This window comes from Poecilia latipinna, unplaced genomic scaffold (assembly GCF_001443285.1).
Source record: "Poecilia latipinna isolate Pla-1442-1.1 unplaced genomic scaffold, P_latipinna-1.0 Scaffold792, whole genome shotgun sequence".
In the NCBI taxonomy this organism is placed as follows: Eukaryota; Metazoa; Chordata; class Actinopteri; order Cyprinodontiformes; family Poeciliidae; genus Poecilia; species Poecilia latipinna.
Window position 1 is genome coordinate 188,527 of NW_015113408.1, and position 21,123 is coordinate 209,649.

Here is a 21,123-nt window from a genome sequence, read left to right on the forward strand (position 1 = left end):
AAAAAAAAAAAAAAAGTTAGATTTTGAAGGCTGTCTGACCTGATCACTTTCATCTTCCACATGTTTGCTGTGTCTCTACATTGTTTTTTGGTAAAGTTTAGGACTACTTAGCTCTTATTAGGAGTCTTCCTTACTGTCCTGATCCGTGAAGTGCTTGATCAAAAGCTGTCCAGTCAACAGATTGTCCTACCTGCAAATGTGGATCTCAATTATGTTACTTCAAATTGGTCTTTTTTTTTTAAATCCCTCTGAAATACATTATTTGATACAATCTGGAAAGGTTTAAGGAGTTTGAATATTTTTGCAATGCATTGCACATGCATTTGCAACACGCATATATACTCATATATACTTATATCTTGGAAAATATAGGAAAAATAATCCTAAATCACTTTTAAAAAAAACTATCTTGCAGGACCAGTGTTTGGTCAGACAGCTGTAATCTGCTTTTGCTGCTGGAGCCGTTTTGTCGAATTAACCTCATGACATCTCTACAATTCTCAGGAGTGGCTTATTGTGTCCTTTAGCTATCCCAGTTTGATACCTTCTGTCACCATGGATCAGTCCTCACCTGCACCAGACCTGCAGTGACACCACACCTCTGCAGCCTGAAGGACTATTCCTTTCCGTCTCAGCGCAAAGGGACTGACGGGACAAGTGACCCCCGCTGGCTTGGAAAACAGCCGTTCTAAATTCTTGTCTTTAGTGATAAACCTTTGGAAAATTGATGGCTGCTTTAAAGCAGGCAGCTATTGCCTCAGTCCTAGAAAGAAATGTGTGCACAGTGGACAGTTCCTCTTCATCTCAGCAGGGGGGGGTCCAACTACACAAGTATGGAGCATACAACAGAATGCAGTTCTTCCTCAGACATTGAGAGGCCATGCTATTTTCATCAAAAGTATTACGTATGAGGACATATTTTACTTTTGCCATGGCTTTATTTATGACTCACTTAGTATGCAAGCTTCTTATTCCTACTGTAAAGATTATATGCGGCCAGAGGCATTTAGAAATCTCAATTTGCCTCCTTAGCTATTTAATATCATGCAATTTAATGAAGCAACCAATAAGCCAGCATCTCTCCTGACTGGAAAGTAATTCTTTCCTATGGATTCATCCATTACTATAATTCATTTTTTTCATTTATTCCACTTGCAACTAAATTATTATGAACTGCAGTGCAGTGCAGTCCAGTGGTTACCCGGAAGAGCCTGCCAGCACGGTAGACTCTAATTAAGCCAAAAATGGCTTGTTAATTTGAAAAACTAAACAAAACATTTGAACCTAAATTAGCTCCATATGCCAGACTTGTAAAAAAAATAATCCAATGTTTGAAATTTAAGTAAGAAAAACAAAACTGTATTCTTATTATGTTGGGTAAATTTATAATTAGACTGTTAGTGGGTACTTTTAATTTCTAACTATTAATGAAAATGTATTTACTGTCATGCAGTGATGTCCTGACATCCTCTGACATCTAAGTTGTTTTCATTAGTTTACTAAAGTTCACAATTACATTATAACATAAAGCTGCTGGCCAAATTTTATGCTAAATCAAGTAAGCCAATTTTAGATTTAATTTGTCACCTAATTAGCAACATGCCAGTGTCAGTATTATTCTATTTGTCTTATTATTATTAGAAATTATTATTTAATCAGGGAACAATCTATTCATGATTTCATTAGAGCAGTTCTCCAGGGATTTCACAGAAGGTAAATGACCACAGTTTTTTTTTTTTTATTTTGTTCATTTTATAAATTGTTGTTTTCCTCTTTACTTGGATGCTCTTTACAGATCTTCCTCTATACTTAGTAACCTGAAATTATGAAATGACTATGTGCTGGTATGGCAGATGGTTGTGTTGGCTGCTCTAATATAAAGTCCCAAGGTAACAAAAATGGCTTTTCCTGAGGTCCAAGGAAATAACATTGATCCAATTATGATTCAAATCACTCCCCAGAGTAGAACCAAGCACATTGGATGAAGGTGCTTGAACAAGAAACAGACTTATGGCGCTCTACAAGCTCAAATGTAGTTAAATCCATGGGGTGCCATTCATGCTGCCCAAACCTGAACAAATCTAGCAGCTATTCATGAACTGGCTCAGTTAAACGGAGTGTAATGTGTTGCGCTTCTCCTCTATCACCCTGAAAGAATTGGCCATCTGGGTCGTCTTCATAGTTGTGGAAACATGATTGAGTCCTGATTCTATCACATTGTGCAGTGATTCATCATCCCAGACAAAGGAGTCAGCTGGCTTAAGGCTTTGTCATATTTAGACTTAATAGGGTTAAATTAGACAAATCAAGATAAAGACATTCTGTTTCAACAAAAAAAAAAAAAAATAAAAAAAAAATAAAAAAAAATCTTTTGTTCCATGATGAATGTTTGATATGCGGGCGTTACTGTCCCTACAGAATTATGCTGCCTCCAAAGAAGAGAGACCGGGAAAGAGCAAAGATGATGATGAAACTTAAGTGTAATGCACACTTTTCTTGAACTGTGATTTGTATAAAAAGCTGCTTCTTCATGTTAACGTGCTAACTTTTCTTGTTTGCATAGTGTGTCCCTTGCAGATTAAATCAGTACGTATTTAATCTGCAGTAGCATTAAATAGTAATTACAAAACGAAACAGTTACGTTAAATACAAAGGATATTCATCTCCTAATGTAAGATCACTTGCATTGGTTCTTGCATAAATGTTGCCCATGACACTACCCTCATTGTTCACCTTAAAAATGTATTTGCAGCCTACTATACTTGATCCATCTTATTAGTACAAGGTTTGTGCCACCATTTGGTTTCAGAGTTGCTTGAATTCTTTGTGACAAGTATTTAACAAGGTGTAGGAAACATTTCTGAAATTTTGGTGTGATGCTGGCTAAAGAAGAAGTGATCTAAAGAAGTCACTCTCATTGTGTTGGGGTAACAGCCTCGAGTTACAACTTCTATACTTTCTTTTTGAGACCTTGGTATTTCTTAAGCTTCTCATGTTCCATGTATCCACGTTCCATGTATCCACGTTCTTGATGTTTCTGTCTCTGCATCTTCTGAGAAGCTGGATTATTGCTGCAATGTGTTGTTGAACATAGACGACAATTTTCCTGCTGACAAAGGAGAGTAACCTACAAAAAGTAATTGCTGTAGAAGTTGGCTGTATGCAGGTATAATAGGAGGCATATTATAACTAAAAGCTAAAGTGGAAAAATAAAGTACAAAAAAAATTTCAAAAATTTGGAGAAAACTGACAATAAATATGATGCAGCACATTGGCGTACGGTCAACTGGACTAACATTTCTCTAACATTTTTGAAAAAGTGAATTTTGGGTTTAAGTTAACTGGTAGTAATCATAATATGAATTTCATTTTATGAACTGAATCAGCTGCAATGTCAGCAAACAGTTTTAAGTCACAGAGAAGCATCACATGACACAGGTGTGTACAAAGTATATAATCAAGTGTATTTTCATCTTTATCCACGTTCTGTACACATATTAAGATCCATTTCACATGAACACTATACAATAGCAATGAGTGAGGAATGGTATATTTTCTGAGCGCCGAGCAGCTCACATTAAATGGCACTTTCATAAAAAAAGAGAAATCACACAGCATGAGCAGATAATTGAAAACAAAAAGTTATCATCAGATTCACTGAGATTCAGCACATATAAAAAGCACAACAAAATAAAACATTGATTGGTTCCATCCTTCTGTTTCCTCTGCATAACCTGAATGGCAAACAATGGGAAAGAAACAATGAGATATTTGCAGCTATCAGAGGAGAGAGTGTGCTTCTTTTATTATTTTTTTTTGTCCGGATTAAAGTAGAAAGCAATCTAAAATGTGGTGTGTTAAGAAGAGTGGTAACAAGATACATCGAAATATCAGAGAAATATTACAGTTCACAAATTTAATAATTCATCCCACAGAATAGTCTTTTGGATAACTGATAGAAAAAAATCAATACTTTTGGCTGCTTTACAAGGATCATCTTATGTCTCAGAGCTATGCTTCCATTTTCAGTGTGCTTTTTAAATTCCCAATGACAGCATAGGGGAAATAAAAGGTTGTTAGTGAGCCGGCCTTTCTCCAAAACGCTCTTCAAACGTGGGATTCTGCGCTTCTCAAAGCTCCATCGAACTGCAACAGTTTGGATGTGGTGATGAAATCGATGGTGGGTGCTGGACCAACAATCCTGGATGTGTTCGCCTTGATCACATCCTGGCCAGGCTGCTAACCTCTATATGTACAGTACACACAAGCAGCGCTTGTAGAGGAATACCTTCACATGTTCACAATTATCCCTTCATTATATCACACAATTCCTCAGATTCATCCGACTGAAACATTCGAGGACTGTTGTGTAGAGGTATGGATAGTGATTTCATGACCACTTCTAGACGGAGCTAGATGTCCTGGCTCATTTACAGTACAATTATCCATCAGTGAAAATAATCCCATCTCATGAGGACGGACGTACGCAGAGCGATCGGGGTAGTTAAAAAAAAAGAAACACGTAACATAACACGAAGGCTGCCGATGTGATGTCTTCTCCAAGTGAAAAGGGCTTTCTCTTTGAGTGCGCTCGGGATGACTGCCGGGGCGCTTGCTGCTCATATACCATAAAAATTCAATAACTGGCCTGTTCTGCCTCATGTATCATAATGGGGACATTGAGACTCAGGATAGAGAATTATAAAGAAGTCCAAAGAAACTGGATGTTCTCAGCACTTTCTTCACAGTACCATATCCATGCTATGTACAAAGCCTAAGTGGATGCTCTCTTTTCTAGCTAAGTTAAAAACATGAAATAAAAATTGTACACCAACAAAGAGATGGTGAATACAGAGTGTCCATTTTGAGACAGATGATGCGTTAGATCTTGTGTCATTGACGGGGAATATAGCACTGCTGGGGAACTGGGCATCCTTGACTGTAGGGAAACCAATATCTATTCGCTTCGAGTGAATGTTTCCTTGCGGTCTGGGAAGTTTTTCAGATACCTGATGGATTCAGGTTGCAAAAAACAAAACCAAAAAAACCAAAAAGGAAAACAGCATCCTCTCTCATCCTCCAGTCTCAGTCCACAGTTGCCTATTCTCCTTCTCTTTCAGACATAGTATTCCTTGTCTTTGTTCTTTTTGCCCTTTGTGATGGCCTTTGCCACAGAGGCGGTGGCTGTGCTTTTGTCTTTAACCACTGCTCCGTTGCCCTCCACGGTGGAATTGTTGGCAAAAGTGTGACCCTGGTCTGCTGGGTAGGAGCCTTCATCCCGGTTGCGGTACTTGTACATGGCATAGAGGAGGATGAGGATGCAGAGAGCAGCAGCGGCCACGATGCCGACCACCATCCCTGTGGTGCTACTGGACTCCCTGATGACTTCTACGGCGCCTGGTTGGTTCTTTTCATCAGAGGCTGTGGGATTGGCTGTGGGCACATGGGGAAAATTGGGGGGGTACGTTAGTCCTGGTGTGTTACGGGAGGATGGAGGAGCAGGGGGCAGGAGCACCTGGTCGCGGGTGTTCATTTTGCCTGCGGGAATGTGGAGCTGGTCAGGATTGGTTGTGGGAACAAAAGGAGGTAAGGGGCGGGATTTCTTAACTCCACCCTCACCGACAGCGGGAGGTGGAGGAAGGACTGTCCTGTCAGTGACCATGGGGGAGTTATTATTGTAAAAGTCCTCATCATCGGATTCCGTCATCTCCCCCGAGCCGAAGGCCGAGACTTCCACAGGGTCACCGCAGTCCTCCTGGTCCGGGGGGCAGGAGGGATGAGGGGGGAGGATCAGGGATTCTTTGGTGGTTTCAAGAGGGGAGAGGAGGGTTGGGGGAGGAGGGATTACAGGGTAACGAGTGGCGATAGAGGGGGGCTCAAGGGAATCCACTGTTATAATAGGCAACACTAATTCACCTCCTAGAAAGGAAAGAGAAAAAGTAAGGTATCCCAAATTAGAACTTGTCTGACTAAACAGTTCAACAGAATATTTTCTGGCATATATGCTAATGTCAGTGATATTATTATATTGCATTGCCTTGCAAAAGTATTGATGCTCCTTGAATAACTACAAAGTTCATTGTGTTTTATTGGGAATTTACGACAGACCAAAACAAAGTGGCTCATATTTGTGATCGGGGAGGATAAATATTTAAGTTTTTCTGTAGAGTTTGGTGTGCATTTATACACACCCTCCCCCATTTTACTCTAATCCTTCAAAATAAAATCTAGTTGAAACAATTGCTTTCAGCACAGAAAAAGATTAAGGCCACTGAAAAAAAACAAAAAAAACAACAATAAAAACAAAATGGCATCTTCCAGGACCCATTCAACCTGGAGGAACCAGACATATTCCTCCACAAAATTAGTTCTCCTCCTGCACAACTCACATCTTTGTCATTGAATCTGGTTGCTTCCAGTTGACCATCTATATTCAAGTCAAAATCCTGTAAAAAAAAGTCACAAATCAAACTTTTTTCACAGAATTCTGATGGAAAAAAAACAAGATTTCAGTGGCCCTAATCATCTGTACTTTAAAAATCACCTGTTTGGCAAGTTGTAATGTATTCTCAGAGAGAAATCCTTAATGACACACAGCGGCTGCATTTCTCAGAGTAAATACAGCCGCTCTTTGAGCTGTTTACGCTTACTGAAGTTGAGCCCTTTTAGAGAAAGAACGGGCAAAATCTTCAGTGTCTAGACCTGCAAAGCTAATAGAGACACACCCCAAAATATTTGCAGTGAAGGAACGTCCCACAAAGACATCTCTAGGATTTTTATACTAAAGATGTTAAAGATGCTTTTGCAAGACATTGCATATAACACTCTTAGAGGTGTGATTCGTAAATGCCTGGGAATGCAAAAGAGAAATCCTCAGTAACACACAGACATACGGTAACCAAAACGCAACAAAAGCTTAATAGGGACACATGCAAACACAAACACAAACACGCAAGGACCCCTAAGAGGGTGAAAGCTCAATGAAAGGCACGTGACAAATGGATGAAAGTGCAAAAAATTAAATGGCCGTGCTGCTGTGTGCACATCGGTGGGCAGAAATTCAGGAATGACAAGAGAGGAAACATATTATTTGAACGAAGCACAAACATATCTCAGACGTTGAATATCTATCTATCTATCTATCTATCTATCTATCTATCTATCTATCTATCTATCTATCTATCTATCTATCTATCTATCTATCTATCTACAGAGTTGTACGGATATTTATGGTGACTCCATTCCCTTTCATCATTATCATTTAAGTCACATGTTGCAGAGCCAGCCAGCAACAAACAATTCTGATAAGGTCATATTAATAATGGAGGCACCCATAATAAGGTCAGACTCGTTCTTGAGTTTCAAAGCTTGTAGCTGTCACAAACCTGATCTACTGTCATCCTATCTTAATTACTCTGGCATGCTCTTAATTTTCCACACTCATTTTCATTAATTCAGTCCGACTGAGTGATTTGCAGATGGGTATATGATGGGTAAAAATTAGATGAGGCTTTAGTGACAATCGAAATGAGGACAGCTGTTCGAGCAAGTGGTGGAAAGAGGAGCGGAAACACGAAGAAAGAATTCAACTGTTGTGGAAAACAACAATGAAACCAGAACACTTTGTGCGTTAACAATCCTGCGCAGGAGTCGAGGAGCAGCCCAACACGATGTTTTTCTGGTTTTCCCATAAGCTACCCACCTGTTCCAGGCTCACACTCTTCCAGATCCTCATCGTCACTCGGACACTCAGCCGATGCCACCAGAATATCGTCAGAGCTCTGAGGCTGAAAAAAACAACAAAAAAAAAAAAACAGAGTGAATGAACAATTAACACATTTCTAGCTAGATTTTTTTTTCCAGCTGCTTTTTTTCTTGCCGACTGTTCTATTTAAGGAATATCTGCTCTGCACAGAGCTATACCACAGAAGTGTTTTTAGTGCTCTTTTGCTTGGAGCAACTCCGGTAAGAGCGCATGTTCAAAACGAGCACATATGCAGCTGCTCTTTATCCTTTAACCCCTGTGGCAGTTTTCATGCACTGTGTGCAAACAAAGAATAAACATCACTGATAGATTACCTGTAGGCTAAATGCCTTTTAATACTTTCTATTTTATTGTGAACAGGTTTGTTTTGTAAGCAATTAATCTTGCATAAATTTCCACAAAAACATGCTGCTTCAAGTTAAGAAGCAGGAGGACTGTCCTTTTGATACACTGACTGTACTTACAAGACATTTTTTTTATTTGGCCCATCTGATTAACTCCATCCATAGACATCAATGGATGTTTTTATGTAGAAATCTTTTAACTTTTCACCTCTAACCACATCTTCCCATTGATTAGAAGCAAGGCAGTGTCATTTCCATTTCTGTTCAACAAAGTTCTTTTGCACAGGGGTTTGGTCATGGAAGCAGTGGCAGTTTCTGATATGTGTGATATGGCTTGCCACCCAGGGTGCCATCCAATCAGGGGTGGCAAAAGGGCTCCGAAAAAATACACTAAATCATGCAGACTGATCGCAAAACAAGTGCATATTGGTAGTGGGTGACTCAGTTTTGATACATCATAATTACTGTAAGAAAATGTGACCGCATACGCTGGATGCTAAAAATAATCAATGGTTATTTTGCTCTTTTTAAAAAAATAAAATCTGGACTATTTTTGGTCTAGTTCATAATATTAAATAAGTCAGTTAAAAAGACAGTTTAAAATAGTTTTAGGTTTAATTTGTACAACCACATAATAAGCATGTGGAATATTTTTTGGCATCGCATATATTTTTTTTGGTATTAATAATTCATAAGTACATCTTTAATATGTTTGTCTTCAGGGAAAAATCGAACAAAAGCACAAATGTTTTTTGGTCTCACCAAGGACGTTTTCAAATGTAAGAAGCCAAGGTTCACTGTTCTAAAATGTCATGGCCTTTCCAAGTGTAGGAACCAAGGAGCCTAATCTATCATCTGATTTCCCGTTGCTCGTGTGATCGTGCGCTTTTATTGGAGCTGGAGAGATCCTGAAACCTGATGTCTACTTTTAAAGGTTTTTACTTAGTGTTGACTTTTTGAACACGAGGCTCGTTCTCAGACTTGAATTTATAACTTTTGATCTTCTCTGTGCACTGTTCTTTCTTTTACATTTCAATGCATGTGCATCAATAATGCATGAAAAAGGCGCCTCCGACTAAGAGCACAAGGATGTAGATCTTTATATTACTATTGAGAAGCCCTGCTTTTGGTCGGCTGTGGAAATAGCTGCAACATTTAACAACCGTACACACAACGATTTATTGTTTGTTTTTTGTTTTTAAAAATGTGTCAACAAAACATGATGCGTTGGTTAGCAGGGAAGTGTGTTCAAACTGGACTGGGGTGAAGGTAAAAAACAAAAAAAACAAATACAAATTCAAAGTAAAAAGCAACTAGCAACTGTAAAAGTAAATCAAATCGACACAGACAACAATATTAAATTAGGTGAGCCTTTTTTTGAAACAAGTTTAACCATAAATATCTAATTCAGAGGCCAATTAAGTTCCTTTTCTCAAAAATCAGTCTTCAGCTTGTTTTCACTTAAGCTGCCCAACCTTTGAGATGCTCTCCCTCAAGCTGGGAGACCGCTGCCGGCGGGTGGTGGTAGTAGCCATGGTGGTTGTGGTTTCCATAATTGTGGTGGACATGTCGGACACGGCCAGCGGTGTCACAGAGGTGGTGTCCGTAGTCAACGCGGAGAGCGAGTCTCCGACCAGGCGCAGGTTCCCTTCCACCTGAACGCTCGGGTCGTTTTCTGCAGCCAGTTTGAGCACCTGGAGGCCGTTGTAGTACAGCCCCGAAATCTGACCCTGGAAGGGCCGACCTTTGTCGTAGCCGCCAATTTTAATGGCCGCCTGGCTGTTAAAGATGGTCAGCTGTCTCCCTGATGTCAGACAGAAACACGGACAAAGAAAAGGCAGGAAAAAGAAAGCAGACATGACAAAGTCAGAGAACTTTCTTTTTCTTTTTCTTTTTTTTTTTTTTTTTACTGGTAAAGCATTTGAACCAGGTGAGCTTTAAGGATTATAAAGATTAATACAGTTTTAAAAAGGTTTATTTAGATGTTAACTTTAGAAGGAAAAGCTTAAGACTTTGATTTCACAGTTGGTGCAAGAGGATTAAAACTTGTTTAGGTGTCATTTTGGACGTGTTTAAACATTTTAACTGAACTCTGTGGGAAAAACGACTAATGCCATTATTAATCTCTTAGCTTTAGAATAAATTTTGCGTGCAGCTCTGTAAAAAGTATTTCCCCCTTAGATATTTCGTTTTACTCTTCATAATTATTTTGTATGTTTCAGAACATCAAACAAATCGTAATATCAGACAAAGAAAATCATACGGTTTCCAATTAAGGTGTTTCTATTTATAGGAAAACCCCCTCTAACCTAATGACTTCTTGTGAATTTCTGGCAAACGCTCCCACCAAGTGATAGCTGTTAATGTTTTTTTTTCCATCATTATAGAGAAATTCTATCCCACTATTTGTGGATTGAGAATTGCTTCAATTCAGCAACACTGCAGGGTTTTTAAACATGAACGGCTTCGTTAAAGTCACGCCACAGAAACTCAACCTCATTAAGTCTGGCATGAGCTGGACATTGTCCTTCAGGATTTCAGGATTTTCTACAAAAGAGGAGAATTAATGAATTAATTAATTATAGCAAGACACCAAAGTCCTGACTTGGAAATAAAGCAGACCCAGACCGTCACTCTACCACCACCATGTTTGACTGCATTATTCTCTTTATTCTCTTTTCTTTAATTTATTCTAAATTATTCTCCTTTTCTGAAAATTTAACAGAAGACACTCCTTCCTGCTTTTTTCTTGTTGGCCCAGAGAACATTTTCACAAAGGTTGTGAGGATCAGTAGGTTGTTTATGGCAAATGTGAAACAGCCTTTGTCTCCTTCTTGGTCAGCAGTGGCTTTGACCTTGGAGCTCTTTTTTACCAAGTCTCTATTATTGAGCACTGACCTTAGCTGAGCTAAGAGAGGTCTGCAGTGGTCTGTAAGCTCTGTGCTTAATCTGAAACCCTCTGATTAAGTCATCAATGAGCTCTTGAAGTAATCTTGTTAGGAGGTTTTCCACTGTTCCATCTTTTCTCCTTTTTTTTTTTTTTGGATAATAATGGCATTGGGTGGTTTGCTAGAGTCCAAAACCTTTGAAATGTCTGTGTAACTCTTTCCAGACTAATAGATGTCAATTACTTTGTTCGTCTGTTTTTGAAGTACTTTAGATTAGGGTAAAATTTATAATTTATTATGACAGTGTAGCCTGCTTCATGATATTAGGCAGGCACCATTTAACTAATTTCTTCATTCTATACGACATTATGCTTGAATGTGAACGTGGTGCAGCTTATTTTTTCACACGATGCCTGGTTGGATTGGATAGCTTTTTAAAAGTGTTTTTTTTTTAATGCTCTTATCTTTGTTATCTTTGTGTGATGTTAAAATTAGGTTGGTAATCTGAAACACTTCAGTGTGACAAAATGAGTAAGCAAAACAGAAATTTGTAAGGGGCAAATACTTTTTCACAACACTGTACGCCGTGTCCATTTTTTATTCATTTTTTAAAGAATTTAAATCTCCCGACTGTTAAGCTTCTTACTATGTGAAGCTGACTTCTCCTCCCACCGACCCGTTCAGCCATTAGGTCTTTAAAACATGCTTTGCTAGGGATTTCAACACATCCAGCTGTGTCCACCCCCTGAGAGGGGCAATGATAGCCCACTGCAACATTGTCAGCAGCCTCACTGATAAGCAGTTACATCACAGGACTGCAGTAATGGGCCTAACTCAGGAGAATACTTATTAGCAAAGCTAATGGCTGCAAACAGTGAACTGCTGTATTTAAACAGCCTGTCAGGTCTGCTGTGTTGTGGTAAAATATACTTAGCGTGGGAGTTTAGTGTGACTGCAGAACAATATGAGGAAATAAAAGGTCACAGGGAAAAAGTAAAGGGAGAGCAAATTCATCTGTGTGATCACATCCAGAAGTTAGGGTTTAAAATATTTAGGTGTTATGAAAGACATTTATATCACAGGTTAGTTTCACTTGGGGTTACCGAAAAGGTTATACAACATTTTAATGATGTTTTATGTTTAATAATTAGACACAGCATCTATTTATACACACTGGTTAACAGGGATGAATGGAGGTTAGACAAGGGTTATGAGCTTTGATTAATCTATTTTAAAATGTTTAAGGTGCAGCATCTCCACAAGGTGTAAGGATACAAAATAAATAACAAAACTGATATAGTGTTACGCTTCAAAATTTATTTTAGGGAAATGGAGGCCATCCAAATTCACTGCCAATAGAAGTTCAAATTCAAGTGGAAATTTGAATGAGGCTAACTAGATCCCTCTCATCCTTGTGTCCTGGCGCTGCACCTCTTATGGGGGAAGGTTATTTAGTGGTTATTTCTAGGGTTAATTCATCTAATAATTTTTACCTTTATCGTTTATCCACTCGTCAACTACCCGACCAAGTCTGTACGGGATTCTTTGTCTAGCAATAGCCAGTCGTTCATTATCATAGTGTCCTTCAAAGAATTTGGAGAGACAGGTTAAAGGTTAAAGTCTGCAAGCTGAAAGATCACAAGGTTAGCAACAACGTCCTAAGGTCTAACAGGGTTAACAAGTTGGCAGTTTTCCATCCAGCTGTGAGTTAAAACAAAGGAATGCTTTACTTAGAGCCATCTAGTTATTGTGAGTTACATTCTTAAAATGCTAATTAGAGAAATGTTTAGGCTATTTATAATTCACTACACTAGTTAGTGTGATTTATCTATTTATTTAAGCAAAGCATAATCTTACATCAGAGATCAATTACAACAAAATCATTTTATGCAAATACAGGTTAATTTAGGCAGACACAAGAAATACATAACAGCTTAATGATTCAAACAAAGCCAGTCAGAAAACCCCATGCAATTAGGCATTAGACTGCAGAACCAAGATTGAAACCCCAGTTAGTATAGAGAGCTAAAGTCTCAGGCATCTTCTGTTACACAATATATGTACATTGCATGCACCGTTATCAGGAACTGTCAGTATTTTTTTTATTACTTAATTATAGGAACACTTAGAGTCAATTTAAAACGTTATTGAATTCAAATTTGCACGTTATACAAGGATGTTTCATCTTTCTCCAAGGCAAGTTAAGTGGTAAAAGTTAGTAGATCAATTTTAGTTTAAGGTTTATTCAAGTACCAAAGGGCAATTAATGCTACAGCAAGTTTAACAGAGGAAAAAAAGGAAGGAAGAAAAAAAAAAACTAATTAAAAAAAATAACAACAAGCAACATTATTAGTTCCCAACTGACTCCGTTGTTCTCAAAATTAATGTAAGTAGTAGGGATGCTCTTGAGCTGGGCACCCCTACTGTTCAAAGAGCTGCCAAGTTTGATATGACTCTCTCATCTGGATCCATATAAGATGAGGTAAGTGAACAGGTAGAGCTCATTCTTCATCATGCTTTAAGGCCTTTGTTGATTTGAAGGACGACAGTGATGCAATGATTAAACAGACTTCTTCCTTAGCCACTACAAAACAGATCATTTTCCTGGAGTTATCATTATGTTTGGAAATGTTATCTCCAGTCCATCATCAACCTGAAACACCTGTCCTCCACCTGTGTCGGCTCTGACTTTATTAATGACCCAGAAGCAGGTTTCGTCATGAATTGCTCTGACTTCATCAGCCAATAAAAACCTAAGAAGAATCAGTCTGAGGTTACCTCAACACATCTGGTTGCTAATCACACGCTACAGCGTTGCTTCAGTCTTATCATCATACATTTTGACTTTACCTACAAGATATTATTTTTATTTTTAATTGTATGAGTTCTTTGTCAATTAACATGCAACATTTTCTTTTACTGGATCTCATTACTTTGACTTTTCAGCATCATTTAAACACAATTTTAGCCAATTCATATTAAATTCAGTCTGCTTTTAACTGTAGCAGCTTTGGGCTACAAAGATATGAAATGTAATAAATTAAGTCACAAATTTTCAATTGGATAACTGCGGATAAACAGTGGATGATGAAGTGAGTGATTTACTGGGCAGACTTAAGAGGTCCTGTTAGCACTTTAATATATAAAACTTCTAATTAAATTCTGAATTACCAATGAAACATGAAAAAATAATACCTCACCATTGTATGTTTGTTTACTTTACAGTATTTGGATACTGATGAGCCACCAAATACATTTTAGCTTTAAAAAAATCAATAAGCAGAAGAGGAAGATGACTTTAGCTCTCTATGTAACACATGCAAGCACAAAACATAACATCTACAACAAAAATTATGGTATAATAGATTAATTACTCTGAAAAACACAAGAGCAAGGTTAGCATCTGAAGACGAGACAGTGTGAATGTGTTTCAACAGAGAGTCGGTAGTAAAGCTGAACATGTTTTAAACCTTTGGTGTGTCATAAGACACACCTGCATTTTTGATGCTTTATTTTATCACTACTTCATGATGTTCAATTTAAAGCCAGAAATGCTTTACAGTGTTCATAATTGTCACCTGCAGCACATGTTGCACACTCTTTTTACAGAAACAAAGCCCTCCTTTATGATTGCTCCGGTGAACTTCAATCATTTACTTTTGCAAATGTTTAAAAACCCACTGATTACTGAGTGGGAGCTGAATAAAAAAAGTGCACACATGGTCGTCCATATTATACAATTCTGATTTCGGCACAACTGTGGCAAAAGTGCGTGTGTGTGTGAATGTGCATGCATGTGTGTGTGTGTGTGTGTGCACGCGCGCGCGCTTTGAGCACCAGCTGGAGGCAGAGAGGGGACTTGCTTTCCTCTCGCTCTGCCAGCTTGTGCACCTGTGCTGAATGATGTTAATTACTTGATTGCTTCAGAGCAGGTTAAAGCACAGGCAGCAATGATCACATAATCTATGGGTTTTTATGCCATACGTGGCTCTATGTGTAGTTTACATTTATGGAGGTTAGTGATTTTTCTTATTGTGTGTTATGTTCCTCCTCTCTGATTGCATCAGTACTTTTACATTCTGATGAACATTTCACTGACAATAACATAGTAGAATAGCCCTGATAGTTTATGTTGCTATTGTGATTAGTTTTGCTCAGTGCATAATATCTTATTTGATCTGAAGTTTAAATGTTGGTAAATAAATGCTTACAAATGTTCTTGGAAAATTACTTGAACTGACTTCTCCTTGAGTGGTTGTACGTTTTTAAAAAAACATCAACTAAACTTTTATTCATTTTCCGACCCTGGAATTTTATGAGTTGAGCTTTTATATGTGTGTGTGTACAAATTTAATATTTTGCAGAAGCAGTTGCATTAATAAAATTGGCCAACAAACAAAATTACTTTCAGTGGACACTTGCAATCCCCTGAAGCCTACAGAGAGAGAGAAAAAAAAATCCATGCTGCTCCTCATGTTAATCACAGTTTACTTAACATGCCGTCTCGCTACCCTTACCTGGTGGGTACCGCTCAATGACTGGATGGTTGTCCACCTGGAGAGTGGCATTGCCACCACTGCGTGTGAAGCGCACAACATGGTACTTGCCATCATTTACAATGGCGGCAGGCTCGTCAATGGTGATGTCATCTGTTCCCACATTAAAGATGACACCCACTTTCCCTTGATCCTGCCAGAAAAAGACAGTGAAGGATTAAGGGAAATGACTAAAACAAGGGGTACGGTTAGTTACCATGAGAGAGAACAAAGACAGTGACAATCACTTGCAAAATCAGCGTCATTGTTCATACCTACTAATAGTGTCACTTTGTCTGTAAAGGTCCACTGGCATTTCACTTGATTACTTCCTAATGACATGGTTTTTAATTGATTTTTTATTGGCCTGTGATGTACTGGTGAGCTGTCCAGGGTGTACTGGTTTGGAGTTGGATGCTAAGTGGTTGTGTTTGAGGGAAACCCAAGGCTTGTGGAAGATGGCCAAAGAGACTTCATCAGTTTCTAAGCATTGTGAGAATACCTTGACTCGTTAGCCGTTAGCCACTGAAATTAGCATGAGGATTGTTAATCCCTGGAAATCTGGACTTTATTTTATTAGTTCTAGTTCAAAATCTAATAAACATGTATTGATCCAATCTGAACCATTAAATTCTAAACTAAACATAGATGATCAAAGATTAGATTTATCATAACCTTCCAAAAACAGTTCAATCCAGGTCAGTTTAGTCTGAACCAAATGTAAAATTTACATGTGGCTTTGTAAAATCCAGATTGGATTATTTAAATTACAATTATTTTATAGGCAGTTTATAATTTTTGACAAGTCTTTGTAAAAAGGAAAAAAAATATATAAAAATCTTGTTTATCCCAAATACACTACTGTTGTCTTGTCATCATTAATTAAGCACTGTGGACCATCTAGTCTTGTCATAAGAAGTTTTACCCATGCTGATTTATTTCCTCAAAAGTAATTCTTTGACTATATTTATTACTCATCTTATTTTTATATACAACTTTCTAAATTGAGATGCATGCCATTTCATATTGAAACTACAGAGATGAGCTAAAACGATTGTTCAAACAAAATATTCTATCTTTTTAGATCTGAACAATGTGCTTCTTTAGGGTTCAGTGAAAGTTCTCCTCTGGAGTCGGCTCAGGTTTCCTGATTTTGATCAGTCTTGACAGAATCCTGCTGTTTCTCTTTTGGTTGACCAGCTTCTCATGCCTTTCAGTCTCTCCCAAGTCAGACCAACAAACCTCCCCGAAAGGTCAGAGCTGCTTCCTAATCTACAGCCTTTGGGTGCTGCTAATAAGAAACATTGGAAAACAAACAGTGTGGTTTCTGTGCCTCTTTGACTTTCGCCTTATTGCCTTAAAGTCTTTCTAAATGCAAGGAATGGTGGTAGTAGTAGAGGACATTAGAAAAAAAAATTGCCAGGCATACCAAAGGTAGAGTTTTACTTCACCATTGCCTGAGCAATGTCTGAAACTACAAAGAATACAGAAGAATGCAATAAAAAAATTGTTTTTGTGTCAAATTATTTTCGTTTCAGCTTTACTATGAACAAACAGCGCTGAAGTTTTTATTTAAAAAACCTTAAATCCAGCAGACTGTACACCCATAACCTGAGGAAAGATGGTAAACAAACAGTGACATTGAGTGGTGCTTTACTGAAATGAAACCCTGCATACGGCTGCTCCTGCGTGCCACATTAGGATGATGAACCCAGCAGGCCTCAGAGCCGTTATGCGACTGAGACTGAGCTTAACTTTTCTTTTAAAAACAAAGTTCCTGACATGTCCCACTTATTATAACAGATTGTTCCTTCGCCCCAAAATGCATTAATGACTAAAACATCAAAAAAATTTCTAGAATCTAGACAGAATTTTTCTTCTCTTTTTTAGCCTCAGTGACATCTGCTATTATGCGATGCAAAATCTGTAAAATTGGTGCTGCAAACTCAACCTCTAATCATATGTAAAATCACTCATATGATTATGAGGCCTTTTGAAATATAAAAATGATAATTTATGCAGACACATTCGGTTTTAAATTTAGAGGTCTTCTCAGAGACCTTAAGTGTTTCTCTAATGATGTAAAGTTTGTGACTGAAGGAGACTATTCCTCAGTAAAGATGGGGACTGTGGTTGAGACTTGAGGTGCATTTAAGTTACACAAAGACTGAACTAGAAGCAGCAAGCTGGTTGGTGGAGATCCTTGCTACCAAAGATCATGAACGACCTCAGAGATGTGCAAACTCTCTTGTGAAATGTGTGTTTGATTTATTAACCACACTGTGTGCTTGTAATGGTTCATAACAAGCTTTTCATTTTTTTTCTGTAGCATCACAGTAGTGACCACAGGGATAAACTGTGAATTAAATAACATAGGATGATTTAGTTTTTCTACCATTGACTAAATATGAACATAAATCGTTTTTTTTCCAAGTATGAAGAGTCTCAACACTTTCAGTCCTTCACTTTTTAATGACTAAAATAAATGTTTTCCTTTGAAAAGTGGGCCATTTATTTTTCTCTATAGCACTGAATCGCTGAAGGTTAACTGTTATTATTTTACTTGAGCTGCTGTTTACTATCAATTATAAATACAAACATAAAAATGCACTATTTAATACAAGAAAAACATAAGGAACAGATGAGCATTTTCTAATATCAATTTCTGAATCAAAGTTATTCTTACTAAATTTTAAATACTAAATTTTAAGACTGCTAAATTATTGTGTTCTAAATCTATTTTTTAAAACATTTGTGAAGTCTAAGTAAGAAAAATATTTCAAGGTGACAGAATCAAATCTCCTAAGTAAGTTAATTTAGTTTTCTGCAGAAAAAAAACAACAAAAACAAACAAACCCTGAAGTCATTCAATCCATCACTTATGTGCAGAGCTATCAGTATGGCTAATATTATGAAGCTGCAGCTGCAGGAGCAGAATTCGGATGTCACTGGCTATCACACCCATTCGCAGTAAAATAAAATGCCTTGCCTATCAGTGCATCGCATATCAGAACTGCAGCTTACATACCAGCTTAGTTTAATTCCTCATTACATGAAATAAAAACTCAAGTCCCAGATTACAAGTCTAAGCAAAGCCTGGAGTTTTCCAACTTGCAAGTGTGAGTTGAGTCAAATGCCATCACCATCTTGAATGTTTTGTAAAAGATCCAGACATTAAATGCTTGCTGTCAAAATAGGCTTAGAGGTGTTAATGCGAATCTCTACCTAATATAACATTTTTTAAGGCGAACTAGGGTTGAGTAATTAAAGAGCTGAAACTTCGACAGTGTGAGCATTTCTGTTATCTAACTACCAGGTTTTTGGTTTATTTACAGATTATTTTGAATAAACGTTAACAGTGGGAAACACAGTTGTCAATATTGTTGGTTTATGATGCAAAAGCACCAGCTAATCAAACGCACACAAGTCAGACTGAAGACGAGAACCCCTACTGTCAAAATATTCACCCCTCACACTTAGTTCATACAAACCTGTCAGCTAATTAAAGTCAGTGTTACTGATCCTCTGTGGGAAAGATCACAGTGTTAGACCCCACGGTAAAGAACACCTAAGTCTCACAAATGCACGACTAGAAACCCTGTTATCACCTTTTCACATACATTATTAATCACTCTTACAGTATCTCTCAAGTTCAGTCCTGCACGTTTCTCTATATTCCACAGGCTTTGTAGAAGGTTACTTAGACTTTAATTACTCTACTGATGAGGCCGTCTGATGAGTAGTCATTAGACAGCTACAGGGCAGAGTGACCTAAGGTTAATCTAACCCTTATGTTGGACAAAGCAATTAAAACCTCCTAGGTCAAAACAGTCTGTTGATGGTCTCTTGCAGCTCCATAGAAAGATTTGCCTCTACTTTGATTTCTTTCCGGCTTGACAACAACACAGCAGCGAAGCGGCTTGTGATATTTGGTCTAACAACAATCTAGCACTATAGCTTCAATTAACCCAAAGCTCCCCCTTTTTTTGTCCATTTACTATTTCTGTCGGTTGATATGAAATAATCTTCCGCCTAACTCTTCTGATGAAGTATTCTGTGATGCCATCAGCTCAATTCTCAGAACTGAGATCATAATTTAATCCCATTCCAAGGGAGAAGGATTGATTATCATGTAGATAAATTATGATCATAAGGATTTATCTTTGATTAGTTGAAAAGGAAAATCCTTCAGGGCTCTAGCACTGACAGATCTGTGATGAGACATCGTTGCCACTTGATACATCTTTAAACAGAGCTTAAAGTGGACGGATCATTATTCTTTTAAGGAGACCGGCAGTTCTGTCTGTCTCAGTTTGTCATCAGCCAACTGTCTTCCTCTGTTCTGCCTGGCTTTACTAGGCTCTTTGCTGTAGACGTCTCAGTGCTGCTGGGGATTCGGAGGCTTCTTATCTTCTTTCATTCCCACTGGAATAAAGAAAGTGTCTTTTCAGCAGCTTGGCGATAGGTATGGCAGACGGTAGCGGATACAATTGTTGGCGAGCATGGAGAGCTGATTCTTTTTCATTTCGGAAGATTACTTGATGGAGATGAGACATCAAAAAATTAAAAAAAGCCTTTGAAGCATTCATCCTTTGAGCTTTTACACATTTCCCAAATGATCAAAAGAAAGTATTTTCTCTAGAATGACATCCATGTGCAAATAAATTATTACAGTAAACTTCATATCAAATGCTTACTATTACAGAAAAATTTTTCAATTTTAAAGCATCAGGCTTTGCCTTTTAATAACCAGTAACATATAGTCTTGCACAAAGAGGTTGTTAGTGTTCTTGACACATAGCACTTTGCATATAGGCTAAAAGGTTTAATTTAAGCCCCACCTGACCTGAGTTCCTTCTCCCATGTTGCTGTTTCCTCTGCTTGACTCCAGGAAATTTGCAAACAAATTGCAAACAATCTAACAACCTCAGAAGTTTTTTCTAGAAGAGCTGGATTTATTCTGAGATAAAGCTACACGCTACACGACTCTGTTTACTAATTACATGATTTTTGAAGGCAATAAGATGTGATTCATTTTATTTAGCATTATCAGAATAAATGGGGTCTCAATACAGTGCAGAAATTCAAGATTTTTATTTGTAAAAAAAAAAAAGAAGAAAAGACAATGCATAATTTTACTATAACCTCCCAATTATGTGTCACTTCATGTTAATCTGTCACATAATATTGCATTAAAATACATTGTAGTTTGTGGTTTTAATATGAAAACATTTTAGGTGTATGACTTCTACTTCACCTGCAAATCTGAAGTAATCAGGTTAATAAAAACATTTCTCGCGCTATTTGAAATATTACTCTGCAATTTGGCCTGTTTTGCCATGTACCTGATAAATTTATAATGAAAATGCATAATAAAGCATCTTCCAAACCTCATCTGGTTACCAAATAAGTACATTTTTTGCCTCTCTGCGGTGTGACGCATAGCTGTGCTCCATAACTTCTTCAGCAATTCTAATCGACATAATTTTCTGAACAGTGAAAGCTTTGTAAGTTGCATCTTTTAGACACTCATTAAAAACATGATCATTTGAGACCATCATTAGTTCCTCTAATATACTCTCTGGTGAATG

At 37.7% G+C, this 21,123-nt stretch overlaps 1 protein-coding gene across 9 annotated transcripts in view; it reads right to left on the minus strand.

The window, feature by feature from the left end:
• Window positions 1–3,722: 3,722 nt before the first annotated feature.
• LOC106956151 (neurexin-2-like) overlaps window positions 3,723–21,123 on the minus strand; it is a 133,729-nt gene continuing 116,328 nt past the window's right edge. For 3 of the 9 annotated variants that reach the window (XM_015046783.1, XM_015046781.1, XM_015046779.1), the window contains 5 exons: window positions 15,515–15,689; window positions 12,491–12,580; window positions 9,585–9,913; window positions 7,703–7,787; window positions 3,723–5,919 (listed from right to left, as the gene is read on the minus strand). In XM_015046783.1, the coding sequence (XP_014902269.1) occupies window positions 5,117–5,919; window positions 7,703–7,787; window positions 9,585–9,913; window positions 12,491–12,580; window positions 15,515–15,689 (1,482 nt within the window). In that variant the 3' untranslated portion in view covers window positions 3,723–5,116. The remainder of the gene's footprint in view (window positions 5,920–7,702; window positions 7,788–9,584; window positions 9,914–12,490; window positions 12,581–15,514; window positions 15,690–21,123) is intronic. The other 6 variants (XM_015046782.1, XM_015046780.1, XM_015046787.1 and 3 more) reach the window with 3 other exon arrangements.